At 43.1% G+C, this 20,208-nt stretch overlaps 1 protein-coding gene and 1 long non-coding RNA gene across 4 annotated transcripts in view; both read left to right on the top strand.

The window, feature by feature from the left end:
• LOC134403317 (uncharacterized) overlaps positions 1-20,208 on the top strand; it is a 387,709-nt gene that overhangs the window by 346,873 nt on the left and 20,628 nt on the right. The window lies entirely within an intron of this gene.
• LOC134403141 (flavin-containing monooxygenase 5-like) overlaps positions 1-20,208 on the top strand; it is a 149,704-nt gene that overhangs the window by 109,508 nt on the left and 19,988 nt on the right. For all 3 annotated transcript variants that reach the window (XM_063133252.1, XM_063133260.1, XM_063133267.1), the window contains exons 4-6: positions 2,634-2,796; positions 6,449-6,591; positions 18,363-18,562. In XM_063133252.1, coding sequence (XP_062989322.1) covers positions 2,634-2,796; positions 6,449-6,591; positions 18,363-18,562 — 506 coding nt within the window. The remainder of the gene's footprint in view (positions 1-2,633; positions 2,797-6,448; positions 6,592-18,362; positions 18,563-20,208) is intronic.

Consider the following 20,208-nt stretch of genomic DNA (forward strand, 5'->3'; position numbering starts at 1 on the left):
ATGTTGTAGAAAAGGAAGAGGGAAAGAGAGAAAAATATTCACCACTGGCTATGGAAGTTAAAGAACTATGGCAACAGGAAAAGGTCACAATTATTCCATTAGTAACACCAGTCAACAGCATCACATAAGAAAAACTCTACAGAAAACCTTCAGAAACTGGGCCTACCAAAATACATCCACAAAATACATCCAGAAAGCAGTCATACTTAAAACATGCACAATAGTCAGAAAATTCCTGAATCAGTAAAAGACAGCCTGACTTGGCAAAGCCTGTCTTGTCCATCTAGAAAAACTGCCACGAGTGAGAAAAGAGAGAAGATGATGATGATATAGCTTACAAATTGAGAAAATTCTGAATCATCAGTATCTACCATACCATACTTCTTTATTGCGATCCATAGATCCATGAAAAAACAAGAATCAAACATGAAATCATACAGTTAGAGCTATTATCAACTTTCATCTAATACACAGAGAGCTCTAATCCTGGCCGCCACTGTAAGAAATTTAGCAACAGCCAAAGTTACTCTTGAGGACTTATCTTCCAGCAGAAACTTAACATAAAATTTGTCTGAACTTCTGGACAGTTTGCTCAACAATGGGGTGATCATAAGATGGCGGGCCTGATTATAAAAGCTACAGGACAGAAGGATATGCTCCATCGTCTCCACTTCCATATTCCTACAGGGGCACCGTCGTTCCTGATAAGGGACACCAGCATATCTGCCCCAAAGTAATTCAATAGAATAAACATTGCATCTGACCTTGGAGAAGGCAATACCATATTTAGCGACCGACAAGTTCTTTAGATAGTCAGCCAGCTGAAGAGGCCCAACGTAATGCACGTGCAATGCACTGGGAGAGCAAGAAACACGAGAGCGAGTGCATAAGTCGCAGAAGGCTATGTCCCACAGTCTTTGTTTAACAGATTTAAAAGCAAAATTCAAGCCCAGATTAAGGAGGAGGGAAGAGGAGAGACCTATTGAAGCTGCCTTCCTGGCAAGAAGCTTGGACCAGCTGTTCACATAGTTGTCCTGAGCCAGACACGGAAGCAGACCTGAACCCCTCCCCAAAAGACTAACTTCCATCCAAAATTTTAAGGCAGACCACCAAGCCCTAAGTGAAAGAGAGCTTTCCCCAGTTTCCAACAAAAGTACAGAATTAGGGACACACTTTGGGAGTTGAAGAAGGGTCCTCAAAAACCTTGTCTGTAGCCTACCTATCTCAGATGTTAATCCCCCTATCCAGATATTGGAGGCATATAAAAGCTGGGCTGCAGACTTGGCATTAAACACTTTGATGGCAGACGGTATAAACATTCCCCCTTTAGTAAAGAAAAAGCGTGTTATTGCGGCTGAACTGACTGAAGCTTTATTAAGGGTGGCTGATCTATGGGCACTCCAGGACAGGGTATGATGGAAAAGCAGCCCCAGGTAAGAGGAATTTTTCACCTGTTCCAGGATATGCCCATCAAGGGACCACTGACGTTGAGAAAATCTATTTTCAAAGACCATGACTTTAGATTTCTCAAAATTAATTTTCAGATCATTGGTCAAACAAAAGTTGGAGAATAATCAGTATCTATAAAAATGCAATTACTAAAATTAAGAGCAGAAATTATTAAACATTTGCACAATTCAAACAAAAATCCTTTATTACAATAAATAATGAATCATCTAACACTTAAACAGGTAGCCTGCATCAATGGCTTCTTCATTGCTTTTACTTTACTAAATTATCAATTAGGCTATCAAAATGATTTATTTATTTATTACATTTATAAACCGCCCCATAGCCAAAGCTCTCTGGGCAGTTTACAAACTTGTCCAACAAGTTTAACTTTCTGCTGAAAGTGTGTTTAAGCCTTTCTTGCCCTTTGTTAGATCTTAGGTGGGCAACTTCGGGCAGTCCTGGGACAATCCCCCTGCTCCCCCCCCCCCCCACAACTGGAGCTCTTCCCTGCAGGCAATACTTTTGCCACCACTGTGGCAGTGGCAAAAAAGAGAGAGAAATGGTGATTTGCTGCCAAAATTTATTTTTAGTAAGTCTTTGTAGCACCCATTTGAAAACAAGCTAAATTTGTCAGTAAAACTCTATAGTGGTTTTGTGTCAAATTTTAGTGCAAAACCATCTATTTTTCCTATTTTTTGCCAATTTTTGGTGTGCGATGGAGGCCACATGTAGTCTGCAAGCCACATATTGCCTACACCTGTCTTATGCCTTTACCAGTTTAGTTTTCTAAAGGTGTGCTCACCTGATGCAACCAATATGGGGATGCAACTGAGCATTCTAATTTTATTTGCTTTTATTAATTACGTTTATGTCCCACTTATTTCTCTCTCTCTCCAAGGAGCTCAAAGCAATCTTGTGACCTAGTTCTCCTCCCTACCAGTCAGGGTGTTCCTTATTCCAACTTACAATACTGAACCAAGGAATCACTGCAGCTAAGGTCTGATCCTAACCAAGTTTACTTAGAAATAATTCCCACTACCATTCAGAGTAAGTAGGGTTAGAACTACAGCCCCTTGGTGTCTCTAAATGTATATTTGGATCATGTCCTGAGGTAGACACTAAGAGCAAGTTCCTTGTTCTTTGGAGTTGCTTCACTCTCTTGCTGACCTTCTTGCTTTCAGACTAAAGTATGCAGTGTAACAAGGCACCCAGACTTCTCTAGCACTGGCCAGTGGGATGTTGTCATAGAGACTGACGGGAAGCAAGAATTATCAGCCTTTGATGCAGTCCTGGTTTGTACTGGTCACCACACCAATGCATATATGCCACTGGACTCCTTTCCAGGTATGGTCTGTATCTGCCAAAGGAGTGGCATTCCTTCATCCTTCTCCTTTCATGATGACTATATCATGATGACTATACCACTATCAGAGACAGTATGCCAGTTGTTGGGGAATATGAGCAGGAGAGAACTATTGCATTTACGTATTCTGCTTCTGAGCTTCCCGTGAGCATCCGGTTGGCCACTGTGCAAGCAGTATGGTGGACTAGGTAGGCCTTTGATGTTCTTCATCCTCTTCTTCCCTACAGACTTCATACAGAATGGGACAACAGAGCAGAGTTTAGTGATAAATATTACATTCTGGAGGCCAAAAATTAGTACTGGAATCCACATATATGCTTTGCTATTTTTGCAGTTGCCAGTGCCTCACACACCTCACACTTTTACAGTTCATGTCAGTAAGAAGCTGCTTTGTGCACTTTACGTTTACATAAGGATTCTTGACAGAAGAAAACACATTGCACACTCTCTTATCTATTAACCAGCTCTGTGCTGGCAAATGGCTGATGCTTAAGGAAACAAACAAGCAAACAAAAAACTTAGCCAAAACACACAGCACAACCAACCCCAACCCTAAATCTCCCCCAATATGCATGTGCGCGTGCACACACACACACACACACACACACACGCACACACGCAAGGCAAAGCATACAGCACAGAACAAACAACCACCCCAAACAGTCAAAACACAACATAGAGCACAGGCAAAGCACACACACCTTGTTTCCCACCACCTCCTGTAGCGCCCTCCCCCCAATTGCTCCCTACTTAGCAGAATTCTTCTCCAGCTCATCGTTTTCTTTTTTGTGAGTGGCTGGGCACAGTTCAAAACAAAGCACTGGGCTACAGCCACCTGCCATTTGTATTCTCTAAAAATGCCTCTAGGGACCATAAATAGACATTTGTGCTGCACAGTAGTGCTTCGCTCTGCGGCATGCCAGCCTCCCCAGCTTGTTTGTTTTTATAAATTTATGAACATAGGAAGCTGCCTTATACCTAGTGAGACCAACGGTACATCTAGTTCAGTATTGTTTACCCTGAACTGCCAATGGCTCTCCAGGGTTTCAGGCAGAAGTCTCTCCCAGCCCTACCTAGAAATGCCAAGGATGGAACGAGGGACTTTCAGTGTGCCAGGCATGGGCTCTACCACTGAGCTATGGCCCTAAGCTATACATTTTAAAAATTAGGAGGGGCAGAGAGCCTGGTGGGTGCCAGTGGAGATGTCCATGGACACCATGTTGGGGACTCCAAACTTAGACAGGCAGTAGGTTCTCCATTCCAGTCACAGAGCTTCTTGACTGGGCAAGTAGATCATGATCTATCATACTACACAGGCACCATTAAGAATCAGATGTAGGCATGCATTTGTGGTAGCCCCTCCATTCATATTTCTGCTCTTTTTCTAGTTGGTCAGACACTGGGCCTTGCTAGACCAGGCGTTAGTGCGGTGTGAGGCCCGGTTTCCCTCCTGTGCATCCAGATGATGCACAGGGGAATCCGGGGTCAGGCCGCGCTAAAGCCTGCCTTAAGCCGGCATAAGCGAAGTCGCTTATGGCCCGGCTTTTCCTCAGCCCTGGCCTGAGGCCGGGGCTGCGGAATGTCTAGCAGGGTCCGTGGCTTTTTGCAGCTACTCGCTTACTGACGAGTAGCTGGTCCTACCTCTCAGGCCGGTTCCATAAGGTGATGCTTGGGGATAGCTGCTGTGTGGCGTACCACAAGGTGCCATCCTTTCCCCAATGCCATTAATATTTACATGAAACCGCTGGGAGAGATCATCTGGAGGCATGGGGTGGGGTGCTAACAGTACGCTGATGACACCCAAATATATTTCTCTATGCCTTCAACAACAGTGTCAGCTAAGGATAGTGTGTCTCCTCTGAATGAATGCTTAGAGGCAGTAATGGGCTGGATGAGGAAAAACAAACTGAAGCTGAATCCAGACAAGACGGAGGTGCTTGCTGTCAAAGGTCATAACCTGGGTTTGGAGGGGTGTCAACTAGTTCTGGATGGGGTTACACTCCCCCTGAAAGACTGTGTTCGCAGCTTGGGGGTGCTTCTGGATCCGTTGCTCCAAATGATAGCCCAGATAGATGCGACAGCCAGGAGTGCCTACTATCAGCTTTGGCTGATACGCCAGCTGCGCCCCTTCCTAGAGTCAGAAGACCTAAAGACGGTAGTGCACGCACTGGTAACTTCAAGGTTCAACTTCTGCAATGCGCTCTACGTAGGGCTACCTTTGTGCCTAGTCCGGAAACTTCAACTAGTTCAAAATATGGCAGCCAAGCTGATCACTGGTACATCTAGGGGGGACCATATTACACCAGTCTTAACATCTCTTCACTGGCTGCCAATTAGTTTCTGGGTGAAGTATAAAGTGTTGGTTATCACCTTTAAAGCCCTACATAGTTTGAGTTCAGCTTACCTGTGGGATCGCCTTCTCCCGTACAATCCGCCCCGCACACTCAGGTCCTCTGGGAAGAATTTACTCCAGCCATAAAAACAAGGCTGACAGCTATTACCCAAAGGACCTTTTCTTCTGCTGCTCCCAGTTTGTGGAATGGATTGCCGGGAGAGATTTGTCAACTTAACACTCTTCCAGAATTTAAGAAAGCCATAAAGACTGATCTCTTCCGGCAGGCCTACCCACTTGAATGTTAAGATGCCTTTTTAATAATTTGCTGCTTTTAATAATGTATTAGTTTTAAATATTTTAATTAGTTGTATGTATTTTATGGTGTTTTTATTTGTGTTGTATCCCACCTCGATCCAGGGGGAGAGGCAGGTAACAAATTATTATTATTATTATTATTATTATTATTATTATTATTATTATTATTTTAAAAAAATGGCTGTTGCGGTTCATCAAAGAGGCCCAAATGACTGGCTCTAATAGTCCTTCCTCAGAGTCAGACAATATGGCAGGGGGTATCCCAGGAGAGTTCCTGGGGAATCCCTTCCAACAATGCCTGGCTCTGTGGAAGGAGTCCCTCAGAGCCAGGCATTTGAGCCTGGCCAGCTCTCTAAAGAGATAGGCCGGCTGCTTTCTCTAGCTGTCATGGCTCAACTGAAAGCCTGTCCTCTGGATTGCCCTGAGGGGACTCTCGGCATGATCCAGAAGTCAGGTACCTGAGAGTAGCCGCCTGTCCTCTGTTTCACTCAGAGCGAAACAGAAGGCAGGTGGCTGCGACATTTGCCACAACAGGGGGGTGGGATCAATGGGGTTCTCCAGAGCACCTGCTAGTGTCACTGAGCAAGTATCTGCTCTGGAGATTCCCATTGGTCCCCCTCTCCCACTGTGGCAAATGCCATCCAGGTGTGTGTGTATGTGTGTGTGGGGGGAGATCTTATAAATAGCAAGTTTCTCCACAAAGATGGAATACCTCACTAGCACAAAGGAAGAGTAAGTGGGTGGGGTGGGGATTAGCTTTTTGCTGACTCGTTGTTTATTTATTTATTTATTTATTACATTTTTATACCGCCCAATAGCCGAAGCTCTGTTGGTGTCTACAATCCATGGTGCAGTTTATGCTGAACATGCTGCAGAGCGAAGAATGTACCATTTTCATACAAGCCGAAAACTACAGTGCTTGGCTGGTGCAAAGTACACATCCATGCAGCATAAGCTTGAACAATTTCTCTGTTTGCTTACAGGAATTGCAAAATTCAAAGGCCGATACTTTCACAGTCAGGACTACAAGAGTCCTGATGAATTTACAGGAAAAAGAGTAATTGTAGTCGGCATTGGGAACTCAGGCGTGGACATTGCTGTGGAGATAAGCCGCAGAGCAAAGCAGGTTTGGCTCTATATTGTGACAACTTTGCTTGATTTGACAGTTTCAGAATATATCAAAGATATAGGAGTTGAATATTAGAAGAATGAATAAATTATTAAAATATTTGAAAATGATGAATGTTAGGTAACCTTGTGAATTTCAAGCCTGATGCAAGCAAATGGACTATAGAGCAACAAGAGAGTGGGGCCACTCTGAAAGCACCTTCACTCTATTTAGTTCAAATGTATCCTTTTCTGTCTTGGGGTACTTCCAAGCAAGGCTTTTATTTTACAGTTGCCCTTCCTCAGACATGGAATTTTATGGAGGATCCAGACAACACCATCTCCCTCTGTTTTCTCACTGCTTCATTCCTCTTTTTTTCTTTAAAGAAAAAAAGTTCAATAAGGAGAAAAAGGCCTTAGCAAGACCTAAGGTTTATCCCGGGATCGTCCCGGGGTCGTCCCTACCTGCTCCCGGGATATTCTGTGTGTCATTTACATGAACAGGGATGACTCCGGGATGATCCCGGGATAAACCTTAGGACTAGCTAAGGCCAAAGACATGTTAGACGCACAATGCCTTTTAATTGTTAGCATTTGAAGTCCCTTCCTCTGGAAGCACCTTTGGGGAGTGCTGAAAAACTGGTTCTGTAAGTTCTATCATCTTGGTTTTGAACAAGGAGAAAAGCTGGCTGTACAGGAATTGCCTGTGGTATTACTAGCAACGCACACCCTTGACAATTTTCAGAGCAATTTCGCAACTTTAAAATAAGGTTGTAATATTTTTAGAGGATGGATATGTTGACAGACTGTATAACCAAGCATGCATAGCTTGCTTAAAAAGGGATGATGATGATGATGATGATGATGATGATGATAGAAGGGGCAAGTTGACCAGAGGCAGATCCTAATAATAATAATAATAATAATAATAATAATAATAATAATAATAATAATAATAATAATAATTTCCAATAAATAGCAAAAGGATTCCATTTATCAAACATACACTGATTGCAGTGGATTCATTTCTTTTAAATATAACATAGGTCAGCTTGTCTGTTTCCCCAGTCTCTAGCATTCACATCTTAATTGTGTCCCTCTGCATGGACAGGTAGCAGTAATCGTTTTTATCCATGGGCATCCTGCCATGTGCTAGGTTTATAGAGGGAAAACCTGGACTCTCAGGATGACTGGGCACACTGGAACCTTATTGACCAGAACCAGTGGGCCAGCCAAGAATTTCTCTGCTAGTGGAGAAGTTCAGAACAGTGGTGGGGCTGCTTTTCCCAGTCACACTTGTGTTCATTTCCACGAACAGAATCTTGGTGTCTGCTGTGGCCTGAAAAGTAGGGCTGTGCACAGACCCCCTGATCCACTTTGGAGCTGATCCGGACCTTCCAATTCAGGCCCAATCCACCTCGGACCAATCTGGACCTCCCCCGATATAACTTGGAGCCAGATCCGAGGTGCGATTCGGACCTCCGAATCGTGATTCGGATGCGTTTCTCCATAGAGTTCCATTGGGAGAAAGAAACACCTATAACTTTTTCATTTTTCAAGATAGCAACATGGAATTTTCTGAGCTTAAAGATGGATTCATGATTGTCATCTGTGGAAATTTTGAGAATGATCTGTTGACAGGTTTTGATGTAATTTTTAAAAGTTGGATTTTTCAGGTAATCCAAAGTGCTATTACTTTTTCATTTTTCAAGATATTAACATGAATCTCATTGAGCTTATTGATGAGTTCATGGTTGTCATCTGTGGAAATTTTGAGAATGATCTGTTCACAGGTTTTGTTGTAATTAATTTTTTAAAATTGGATTTTTCAAAGGAACAGTTCAAGCAGACTCCCTTAGCAAAAAGAGAAGGTCTGTGTATTCAAGAGAAGATCAGACACTATCCATTGAAGTGCAAATCAATCTCCCCTTCAGTGTGCTTTTGTGTTGTAAAAGCTGGGCTAGCAGAGCCTGAGGGTGTTCCCATTCAAGCTGCAATTACAATTAGCAGTGAAGGAATGCAAGTTGGGGACTAGTAAACCAATCACTAATGTGGCTCTAACTAAGGAAGCAAAGCACAAATGTAATATTGGACAACTGAGCAAGGTCACTGCACAGTGCAGTGAGGCAGCCACACAGAGATGCAGTCAGAAGCAGCAGTCAGCGATGATGAGAGCAGCAGTCAGTGAGCCCAAGATTGTCTCAATTTTCAGTCGTGCAGCCAAAAAGCAAACTGACCCAGCAAGGCAGGCACAGTGGTTCCAAAACCATTGACAGTTAGAGATGCTTTCGCATCCCCTTAACCGGATTGTACTTGGGAGATTACGCCTTTGGCTTTCTCCCTTCAGAGTTGATTTTCTGAACTCTAAGCACAGCCAGTCATACGATAATGATGGGAAATGATGAGCAAAGTCCAGATACTACTTTCTCATCTTTCAGGAGAAAAACTGGACAGTTGGGCTCGCAGGCAGGCAGGCTGGCTGGAGCGATGGCCAGGCACGAGTATGCAATAGGTAAGCTCTAGGTATGCAGTAGGTAAGACCCACTAGACCCGGCTACACCCGGCACTCAGCAGGCTCCCCTTAACCACTAGAGAAGGAGATGGTGATACTCCACCTCTGCCTGCTGCTGCTGCCCCAGCCAAGAAGGGTGCCTGATAAGTTCCACTGTGGGCGAGACAGCCTGCCTGCCTCCTAGTAGTGCTGGTCCCACCACTCCCCTCTCGCCCCCTGCCATTCACCGCCTGAACGCGTCTGCTGCTGCCATGTTTCATTTTCCTGTGTGTGTGTGTGTGTGTGTGTTGGTGGGCTGCCTGTGTTACTGAGGCAGCCTGTGTACACAAGCACACACAATTGTGAGGGCAAAGCAGCACATAAAGAACATAAGATAAGGCTGCCTTATAAAATCTTTTATATTCAAAATGGAACGTGGCGGCAGCAGACGCATTCAGGCTGTGTGTGGCAGGGGGCGAGAGGGGAGTGGTGGGACCAGCGCTACTAGGAGGCAGGCAGGCTGTCTCGCCCGCAGTGGAACTTATCAGGCGCCCTTCTTGGCTGGCAGCAGCAGGCAGAGGTGCCTGATTCTGCCACTACTGTATGCACAGGTCACTTTTTGAGGGCAGGCAAAGTGACCCGTTGGCAGAGGCAGATGGAAGCAGCAGCAGCAGCAGTGCCCTGGAAGTAGTAGTAGGAGTATCACCGTCTCCTTCTCTAGTGGTTGAGGGGAGCCCGCTGAGGGTCCTTACACCAGACATACTCAAGGTTCTCAGCATGGTTGAGGGTCAGGCGGAGGAGATCCTCCAGGATGTGGGTGAGGAGGAGCAGCAGTCAGAGCCTTTCTCTCCATTATCCAAACCCTCTTCTGCTCTTACCCCTGCTCCTGTGGTGACACCTGAGAGTTAGGCTTGCTCTGGGCAGATGAAGGCACTTCCTGCCAGATGTGTGGGAAGTGGTGACAAGGCTGAGGGATGGCCTCTCATGCAGGATGGAGGCCATCTACAAAGACAGGGTGTACATATTGGCCACTCTGCTGCCTTGAGCCAAGATTTATTTATTTATTTATTACATTTCTATACCGCCCAATAGCCGGAGCTCTCTGGGCGGTTCACAAAAACAATCCCTGCCTCATTGGGAGGCACTTCCTTCAGGCTCTTTCTGTTATTATTACTATTAGTAGTAATAGTAGTGTTTCCATCATCATCATATTATGATTTAATGCTGGCAGTTAGAAAAGACTTTATAATGCAGTCTTATCTTTATAATGCTGCTTTGCTCTCACAATTGTGTGTGCTTGTGTACACAGCCTGCTTCAGTAACACAGGCAGCCCACCAACACACACACACACACACACACACACACACACACACACACAAAAGGATACAGATATATATATATATATATATATATATATATATATATATATATATATGCTGTACCCGGCCACGCGTTGCTGTGGCTCAGTCTGGTTAAATTGAAAAGAAAGAAAAGACAAAGCGGATGTTTCTAATATGTTTAATTTCACAATGCTTGTGGATATACAATATTTTTAGTTGTTCCATTGTCTGTGTAGATATAGAGATTGTCTGGTTTGCCGACTCTAGAACACGCAACATATAATTGTCCATGTGAGAAGCAATCTGTGTCTAGATCTAAACCGCACAATTCTAAAGATTGGCCCTGAGCTTAGTTGATGGTGATTGCAAACGCCAATCGAATTGGGAATTGCAATCTCTTAAATTGAAATGGCATGTCTGTTGGAATCATTGGAATGCGAGGAATGAGGACATCTTCACCTTTGAAAGGTCCTGTCAAGATTGTTCCTTCTATGACGTTGCTCAGTAATTTTTTTACTGCAAGCCGCGTGCCGTTGCAAAGTTTTGGCTGGTTGATATTTCGCAACATGATAATTAGCATGCTGATTTTCAATTGCACTACGTGTGGTGGCATCCCTGGCAGATCGAGTGAATTCAAAAATTCTGTTGGATAATTAACCGCTTCATCTGCTTCCACAACAGTGTCGACGGACTTGTATGTGACTGCCTCGCTTTGAATGTTAGATTGAATAATATTGTTAAGTTCGTAGACGTTTTTGTCCTTGGCCGCAAGAATAGCTCGTTCACTCAGCCAATCATGATTCTTATAATTGGTTTGAATATTGGGAAATACTTTTCAACCAGTTCTTCTTTTGACGTCACTAAATTGCAGAAGTTATGAGGCAATGAAATTCGTCCTGAGGTCAGATCAACCGGCACCTTTCCGTTCCCAATTTCCAGCAATTGACGTGAGAATATCTCAGCTGATCGATCGTTTTGCAGCTGGACACACATATTTGTAGTTAATTTTAACGTCTTGACGTGCCGCCATAAAGTAGAGTATTTCAGGCAAGCATTTATTTCATCCGCTGGTGTTGATCTAGGAATTACAGGTAATGTTTGCCTGAAATCTCCTGCAAGCAATATTATTGCGTTCCCAAATGGTCTGATGTTTCCTCGCAAATCTTGCAATGATCGATCAAGAGCCTCGAGGGATTTTTTGTGTGCCATTGTGCATTCATCCCAAACAATAAGTTTGCATATCTGCAATACTTTTCCCATGCCGGATGCTTTGGAAATGTTGCACGTGGGAGTTTCAATGAATTGCATATTCAATGGCAATTTCAAAGCGGAATAAGCAGTTCTTCCACCTGGTAGCAATGTCGCAGCTATTCTGGACGACGCAAGAGCTAAGGCTATGTCATTTTGGGATCAAATTGTTGCCAGAATCAATCTAATTAGGAACGTTTTACCAGTTCCTCCTGGCGCATCTAAGAAGAAGATTTTTCCAACCCCGTTATTTACAGTTTGCATTATTTGATCGTAAATGTGATTTTGCTTAAGCGTTAGCTTAGGAATATTTGATTGCACATATGACAAAAGATCACCTGTGTTGTAATTTTGTTCATGACACAATTCTACATCGAACAAAGCAGGAGCAGATCGATTCGGTGATGGCATTCCCAATTGATTGAGAACTTTGTTTGCGATTTCTAAGCACAAATCTTCAATCATTATCAATGCTTCGTTGTAGATTTCTGCTGTGAAATCCATGTTCATATTTGAATTTTCGTTGCGTATTCGACAGAAAATATCTTCAGCCATGTCCGATTTATATTTCTCCCATAACTCTGTTGGAGATGAAGGAGAGCAGGCGGTCAATATGATTGCAAACAATGCACGAATTTGATTTGGATGTGACGTGTTGCACCCGTCATTAATGCATACATCCCAGTGTCGGTCGTTCGCCAATAAATTCAGAGCTTGACATGCACTGTGGAAAGTGGCATGTGTAATGCCATTGACAATTCTCAATTGCTGGAAAGACATTGGACCGGCCACATTTACCAACAGCATGCGAAGAAAGAAGCATTCATCTTGATTGGGATGCAATCTCCCATCCCCAAAATGGTGCCCAATGTAATTAAAGTTTCCTTCCAGTAGCCATTATTTCCTCTCCAATGCTCACTGACTTCGATTTCTTATGCAAATAGGAGAGAAGGCAGAGGCAGTGGATTGGCCTACTGGTTGGTGATGTCACAATGACTTCTCTCCTATTTGCATAAGTGGCTTGGAGGAGGCCTCTGGGCTTTTATATACCCTATTCCTTCGATTCTAAGACACACTTTTGTCCCCATCTATAATATAGTTACATAAAAACACACGCGTATTCGAATGCAACGTTGTGTCAAAATTTCAAAGCAATCGGTGAAGAACTTTCGGAGATTTACGATTAGGAACAAACGAACATTTACATTTTTATTTATATAGAAGATAGAAGATATATATGTGTGTGTGTGTGTGTGTGTTTTGGAAAGATGGACAGAAAGAAAGAATCAACACACTGACAAAGAAAGACATGGTTTTACAAAGGAAGGAAAGGACACCTGGCTGGAACAAGGGGGAGGGGGTGCAAAAAACAAACGAACACACACACAACAGCAGGAAAAAACTAAAGTTTAACTTAATATAATCTAAATAGAAGAAGAAAAGAAATGCGAGAGAGAGAGAGAACTGGGAAAGGAAGACCAAAGCAAAACTCCACCAAAATCTACCACCCAACACAGAGCTCCAAACCCACACTCTGTCTCACAGTGAGAAAATGAGAAAGATCTCTTCTGATCTCTCCCTCTTTAAGCCCTCATCCACCATTGCGATTGGTGGCTGCTGGAAACTTAGCAGGATTGGGGGGATACAGTGGTGGTGTGATCACTAATCAGCACAATTGAAGCTCTCAATCACCCCCTGCAAACTCCTTCTCCCTTCTCCCTTTTTAAAGTTTTTTTTTAATTAATTACGACAAAACCGCTGAACATATATGTCTGAAAATTTACACACATGACATATATGAAGCAATCTCTAAGTTTCCCATGTTTCATGTTTTTATCTTTAAAAATAAAAAAGTTATACGTGTTTATAAATCACAATTAAACTCTATGGGGAAAAATGCAGTTTGCCCTAAAATGATGCTCGAATCTCCAAATCGATTTGGAAAGGTCCGATCTGCTCTGGACTGATCCGGAGACACCCCCACCCCCGGAACCACCTCAGATCAGTGATTCGAAGGACCGAATCACCCTGATCCACTTCGGATTTGGGATTACGATCCGAGGTGTTGCACAGCCCTACTGAAAAGCCATGCTGTAAACGCAACTGTGATTGTAGTGCTGCAGGGGCATGGCTCTCAGGAGGTATGGTCTGGACATGAGAGACATATAAGGCACCTGCAGCCCTAGGAAAAGCCGGCTCTCAAAAACATTGGATGAGTCTTCTGTCATTGCCCACTTTAATTGTGTTGGAAAAGTTCAGGTCATTCAGCATACACACTGTTTCATGGAAGATTGGACAAACTGGATTTCCTGATCCCAAAGGTGGTGCTGACATGGAAGTGGCCAGTGCTGAAGGCCAGTTTGTGAATGGTCAGTGCCAGCCCTTTCTTCATGGGTACAGCCTGGTGCATAACTGTATTCTGCCTCTAAACAAGCAGGTCAGTCTCATCAGCAATTTGATTGAAGATATCTCTGGACAACTGGAAAGTTCTTCTAAAATGTGCATCTTCCCATCCCTCACCTGCCTCTGTTTTTGGTTTACACCCCCTGTACTTCCAAGAACAGGTCTGGGACTCTTCTGCTGATTGTAGTTATCTGGACTAAGCTCTGGAGACCCCATGCTAAGTTGCTCTTTACCAGGTTATCCCTTCTCCTGGGTTGGGGAAATGAGCAATACCTGCTGTGTGGAGACATACCCTCTTGACATCACTCCAAGGTGCCTGAGAAAAGTTTGCACAAGCCTGGGGCTACTAGCCTGTGGCAGGGGTTCTCGTAGAGTGGTGCTTTCTACTGCCACAACTGTTCTAGGAGATTCCTTCTCCTGCAGCAAACTAGGAATGCTTGGTGCCATCTGTCTAGCTGATAGTTTATATATGGTCACTGTTGGTGGGAACCTTATTTATTTATTTATTTATTTATTTATTACATTTCTATACCGCCCAATAGCCGGAGCTCTCTGGGCGGTTCACAAAAATTAAAACCGTTCAAAGTATAAAACAACAGTATACAATAGTATAAAACTATGGTGACCATATGAAAAGGAGGACAGGGCTCCTGTATCTTTAACTGTAATGTAGAAAAGGGAATTTCAGCAGGTGTCAATTGAAGAGGGTGAAATTCTCTCTTCATCAACACAGTTAAAGCTGCAGAAGCCCTGCCCTCTTTTGTATCTGGCCACTCTGCTATAGCTAGTGTAGCTTTAACTGTTGTGATGAAGAGGGAATTTCACCCACTTCAATTGACACCTGCTGTAATTCCCTTTTCTACATTACTGTTAAAGATACAGGAGCCTTGTCCTCCTTTTCATATGGTCACCCTAATAAAACCATAATATAAAATGCAATATAAAAGGGATCCTCTTGGACCTTGGAGTAGGGCTGCTAGCAGCAGTTGGGCTTGGAAGACAGGTGGGAGCAAGTGAAGATGTCTGCCTTGATAGAGGTTAGGTCTTGTGTTTGGGTAGGTTTTGCAGTTATTGCTGCTTACTAACGGGGATCCCCACTCACCACTATGTAACTGGGTGTGTCCCTCCTGTCCAGGAGGATGGTTGGCAACTTGTCATAGAAGGTTCGCTTTTGGCATGGGTAGTACCTCCTTGAATTTCTTCTTTGGAGATTTCATTTTTTCATTGAGTAACGGAATAATGGAAGCCCATCTTCTCAAGCCCAACTCCTCAGACATCTATGCAAGGACAGCTTCATTCTGTAACCCCTACTGAACCTCCAGGCTCATCCAGAGATTGATGCATACCCCACCTTGCCACTGGTACTTGGCATGCAACCTCTTGGACACTGTATAGTGTGAATCCTGGGATGCAGATGTCTGGGATTCTTGTGAGTCCTCATCAGCCATGGAAAAGTCTTGGTAATAACTTCTCATTCTCTACCTGATAGGTAGGGAATGAGATGGGGCTTTTGAAAATGCTTCCCCAAGTTTTGCTTCAAGTGAAAATGCAGGTCCTTGGATTGTTTTGTTATGCTTCCCAAAAAAGAGTGTGGTGAGGTTGGCATGAACTACCTCTGACAAACTTTAGGCATTGTGTAGTGTAAACAAGCTCCAGAGGTTACTAATGATTTACATACACAAGGTTGAGAAGTAAAGGAGGTCATAGCACATAGCAGCAGGGGGATACCTCCCAAGGGTCATTAGATCAATTATCCCTTTAAGCCTGTCTCTGCCCTGGTAACAACTGTGAAACAAGGAAATCTGTCCTGAGAGTGAGGAGGGCTACTTGGGAAGGAGGAAAGTGAGGAAAGACAATTGTTGCCAGACAGACAATGATGTGAGGGCAACTTTGGGGGGAGTGCCAGCGAGAGCGAGTAAGAGCAGTTTTGTTTCCTAGCCATTCTTACCTGTTTTCAGCTGAGCAGCTTAGGTAGGGAGCAGAAACAAACCAGGGATAAGCCAGAATTCTGTGTTCAGACATAATGACTACAGTTAAAACAAGACTCAGTTTGTAAGCCAACAGCAAACCATAGCTTCTAATTATGATTTGTTAGTGGATAACAAACCATGATATGTTTGTGGGGATGGGTTCAGAAGCAAAGACTGTCCCACCATCTTCCTGACAGGCCCACCCCAAAACTGGATGACACCTTAGAAGAGGATCCTATTGCTGGTCCTTGTGTTTGCAGGGGTCAAGAGTTGGAGGATGCTGATAGCTCTCCTTTGACCACCATACTGAGTAATGCCCCACTAAAAAATAAGCCACAATTTAACAAATCACAACCTGGCTTATGCGGAGTGAAACACTCTGGGACAAAAACACCAACTTCATCTGTTTGCTGATGGCTGTGACTACTGAGGAAAGTACTCCTCGGATCACAGCAGAAAGTTCAATGAATTATTATTATTATTATTATTATTATTATTATTATTATTATTAATTACATTTATATACCGCCCCATAGCCGAAACTCTCTGGGTGGTTAACAAAAGTTAAAAACATTGAACATTAAAAAACATATAATAACGTTTTAAACCATAAAAAGCATAAAATACAAACAAAAACAAACAATATCTGTTTAAAACAACTATTAAAAAACTCAGCATATGCTGTTAAATGCCTGGGAGAAGAGAAAAGTCTTGACCTGGCACTGAAAAGATAACAATGTTGGCGCCAGGCAAGCCTCTTCAGGGAGTTCATTCCATAATTGAGGGGCCACCACTGAAAAGGCCCTCTCCCTTGTTGCCACCCTCCAAGCTTCCCTGGGAGTAGGCACCCGGAGGAGGATGTCAGTATCGGGGTAATGGCTTACCCTAAAATTTAGCAGAGTGCGAGTAGCAGCAGCAGCGTGGAGCTGGAAATGGTTTCAGCTTGGAGTTAGGAACAAAAATGAGCACTCACGGTCTTTTGGTCAGTAAGAAACTTTACTGAATAAATTACTTACAGAATAAATGGTAATATTTACAGTTCCTTCACCAACAGTACAGCAATAATAACGTGACAATAACCTGACAATATCCTGACAACAAGAAGCCTTACAACATGGACTTCTTAAATACACTTTTCTCCTTGGCCCAATTTACCAATAGTCTCTTCTTCATGTACTTCTCGTATCGCACGTAGGCCAGGGAAGAATCTGCTTCAAACTGGACTTCTCCTGGCAGTGACAATCTAGCCAAGGACACCTTTTTAACTCTTTAGAGTCCTTTTCTTTCTGTGGGTAAAAAACCTAACCCCAACAGTCAGATGTTGAGCGTAGTGTATGGGTAGGTTCAAGTTAGGAGAGGCATTCCGTCAGGTATTGTGGTCCCAAGCCGTATAAGTCTTTATAGATTAAACCAGCACCTTGAATTGGACTCAGAAATGTATAGGCAGCCAATGCAAGCGGGCCAGAGTCAGTCTTATATGCTCGAACCTTCTGGTTCCAGTAATCAATCTGGCCACTGCATTTTGCACAAGCTGCAGCTTCCGAACTGTCTTCAAAGGCAGCCCCACGTAGAGTGCATTGCAGTAATCTAATTTGGAGTTTACCAGAGCACAGACAACTGAGGCTAGGTTATCCCTGTCCCAGATAGGGATGTAGCTAGGCCACCAACCGAAGTTGGTAGAAGGCAATCCATGCCACTGAGGCCACCTGAGCCTCAAATGACAGAGATGATTCTAGGAGAACCCCCAAGCTATGAAACTGCTCCTTCAGAGGGAGTGCAACCCCATCCAGAACAGGTTGAACACCCACTATCCAGTCAGAAGAACCACCTACTAACAGCATCTCAATCTTGTCTGGATTGAGTTTCAGTTTATTAGCCCTCATCCAGTCCATTGTTGCAGCCAGGCACTGGTTCAGCACATCCACAGCCTCGCCTGTTAAAGATGAAAAGGAGAAATAGAGCAGTGTGTCATCAGCGTACTGATGATAACGCACTCCAACCCTGCGAAAACCTCCAGGGTTTTCTTCTTGGGTCTTCCATGAGCCTGCTATCTTCTTCTTGTGCATGGGTGGTCCTGGCATTCCGAGAACTGGGATTGCTAATAGCATATATTATCAACAGTACTGTCTCATGAGGTACAAATGGTGCTACCTTTCCAGACAGTGACTCGGTTCAATTCTGCTTAGCTTTACAAGAAATAGCATCTTTCTGGCAGTGATGTCAACCTAAAGACATGAGGTTTCTGGGGAAGTTGCAAGTGGAACAAGGAATATCGGGAAGAACACATTACAAGTGAATTTATTACATTAAATCATTCTCATTCTGTACTTTCCCCAGGTCTTCCTCAGCACTCGCCGTGGGGCATGGGTCCTGAATCGTGTTGGAGACAATGGCTATCCAGGAGATGTGGTGCTTTCCACTCGGTATAATATGCTAAGGAAGCAATTTTTCACCACATCCATGGTAAATCATTGGCTAGAGAACGGATTAAATTCCAGATTCAACCATTCTCATTATGGTTTGAAACCTAAGCACAGGTAGGTTTCCAGCAATATGCTACTTTGTTTTATTTCATTTATTTGTTCAGTACATTTCTATCCCACCTTTCTTCCATCATGTCGCTGAAGGTGGTACTCTAGAGTTCACAGGTGATTTCCTCTCCAGTTACTGATCAAACCCAAACCTCTGTGGGGGGCTGCTTCATGTGCTCTCAGATCATACCCTGTCACCCAGGGCTGGCTGACAGGGACAGAATGATGAATTCCTGAGTGCCAGCTACCTCTTCTGCTTATAGGCTTAAAGGCTCTCATTTGCAAGGTCTAACTAAATGCTATATATGAACATGTGTGAGCCATCTTCCACCACCACCACCTCTGAAAAACTGCTTCATGAGGGGACAATTTGGGGAATGAATAAGGGTGCTTTAACTATTTCCCCACCTACAGCTCCTCCTATCCAAATTATCCCACCAGCACAACTACCACTACCACCATAGAACTCACTGGGGATTAGTTACACGTGTTCCAACATAGCATGTAGTTACAGCAATATAACAACCAAGCTGAGCTGGGCTTTGGAGTGTTTTACATCAGTTCCTCCCAACCCTTTCTTGTCAATGTAAACTACTACTGGTTTGTACTTGGCGTTGCTTCCATTAATGATGTTTTTGCTCCAAATATTAATATTTTACTGAGGTTTTACAATGATAAAACATTTCTGGGCCCCCAAGTACCTTTCAGTTTGAAAAGGCAGGTGATGAAAGAGAAAGTGGGATTCATTATTATTTTATTAATGTTTAATACTCTAAATGATAACAAAAATGATTTTAATATTTCATTTCCTGAAGCGGGTAACAAATAAATATATTATTATTATTGTTATTATTATTATTATTAATTTATTTATATAGCACCAACAATGTACTCGGTGCTGTACAAAATATACAAATAAAACAGTGATACCCTGCTTACAGGCTTACAATCTAAAATCACATTAAAACATATGAAGGGGGGGAAGGGGTTCACAAAGCAGAAATAAGAGAAAAATCATAGTAATAAGAATCAAGCTGAAATACTTGATTTATATAATTTACAAATACAAATTTTATTCATGGCTACCCTGAATGGGTTTTAGCCGAACACATATTATCACACATTATTACATAAAAAATTAAAATGAGCCGAACTCTGTACAGCAATTACTCCCATCAGCACACATCTTCTACAGTAAACACATCCTAATTTCTCATTGTACTCTGTATATCTATGGTATATCCATTGTTTACAATCATCCACCTGAACGTGTTCCTTCCTAATTTTTGCAGCTCTTACTGCAAAATAGGCCAAATTCAGTAGGGTCGATTTCTCTGCCGTTAGTAGGTAGCCTAATTTCGCTTGGTCTATTAAATGCACCATAGGGGCCAAATACCTAGCAAAATATTTATTCCTAGGGCTATTGTATAATCTGCAGTATAATATATAGTGAACAGAGTCCTCCACCTCTTGTTCTCCACAACAGCAAATACTTTGATCTCTGGGTATATTATTAAATCTACCTTCTCTAAAATTTGTCTGCATGGTCTGCATTCTCAGGCTTGTAAGAGCTTTACGCAAGACTGGATTCGTAATTTCAATTAGGTATTTTTCTTCTCTATGCTTTAATTTTATGAAAGAATAAATATTGG

The sequence above is a fragment of the Elgaria multicarinata genome, chromosome 1 (genome assembly GCF_023053635.1).
Source record: "Elgaria multicarinata webbii isolate HBS135686 ecotype San Diego chromosome 1, rElgMul1.1.pri, whole genome shotgun sequence".
Lineage (NCBI taxonomy): Eukaryota > Metazoa > Chordata > Lepidosauria > Squamata > Anguidae > Elgaria > Elgaria multicarinata.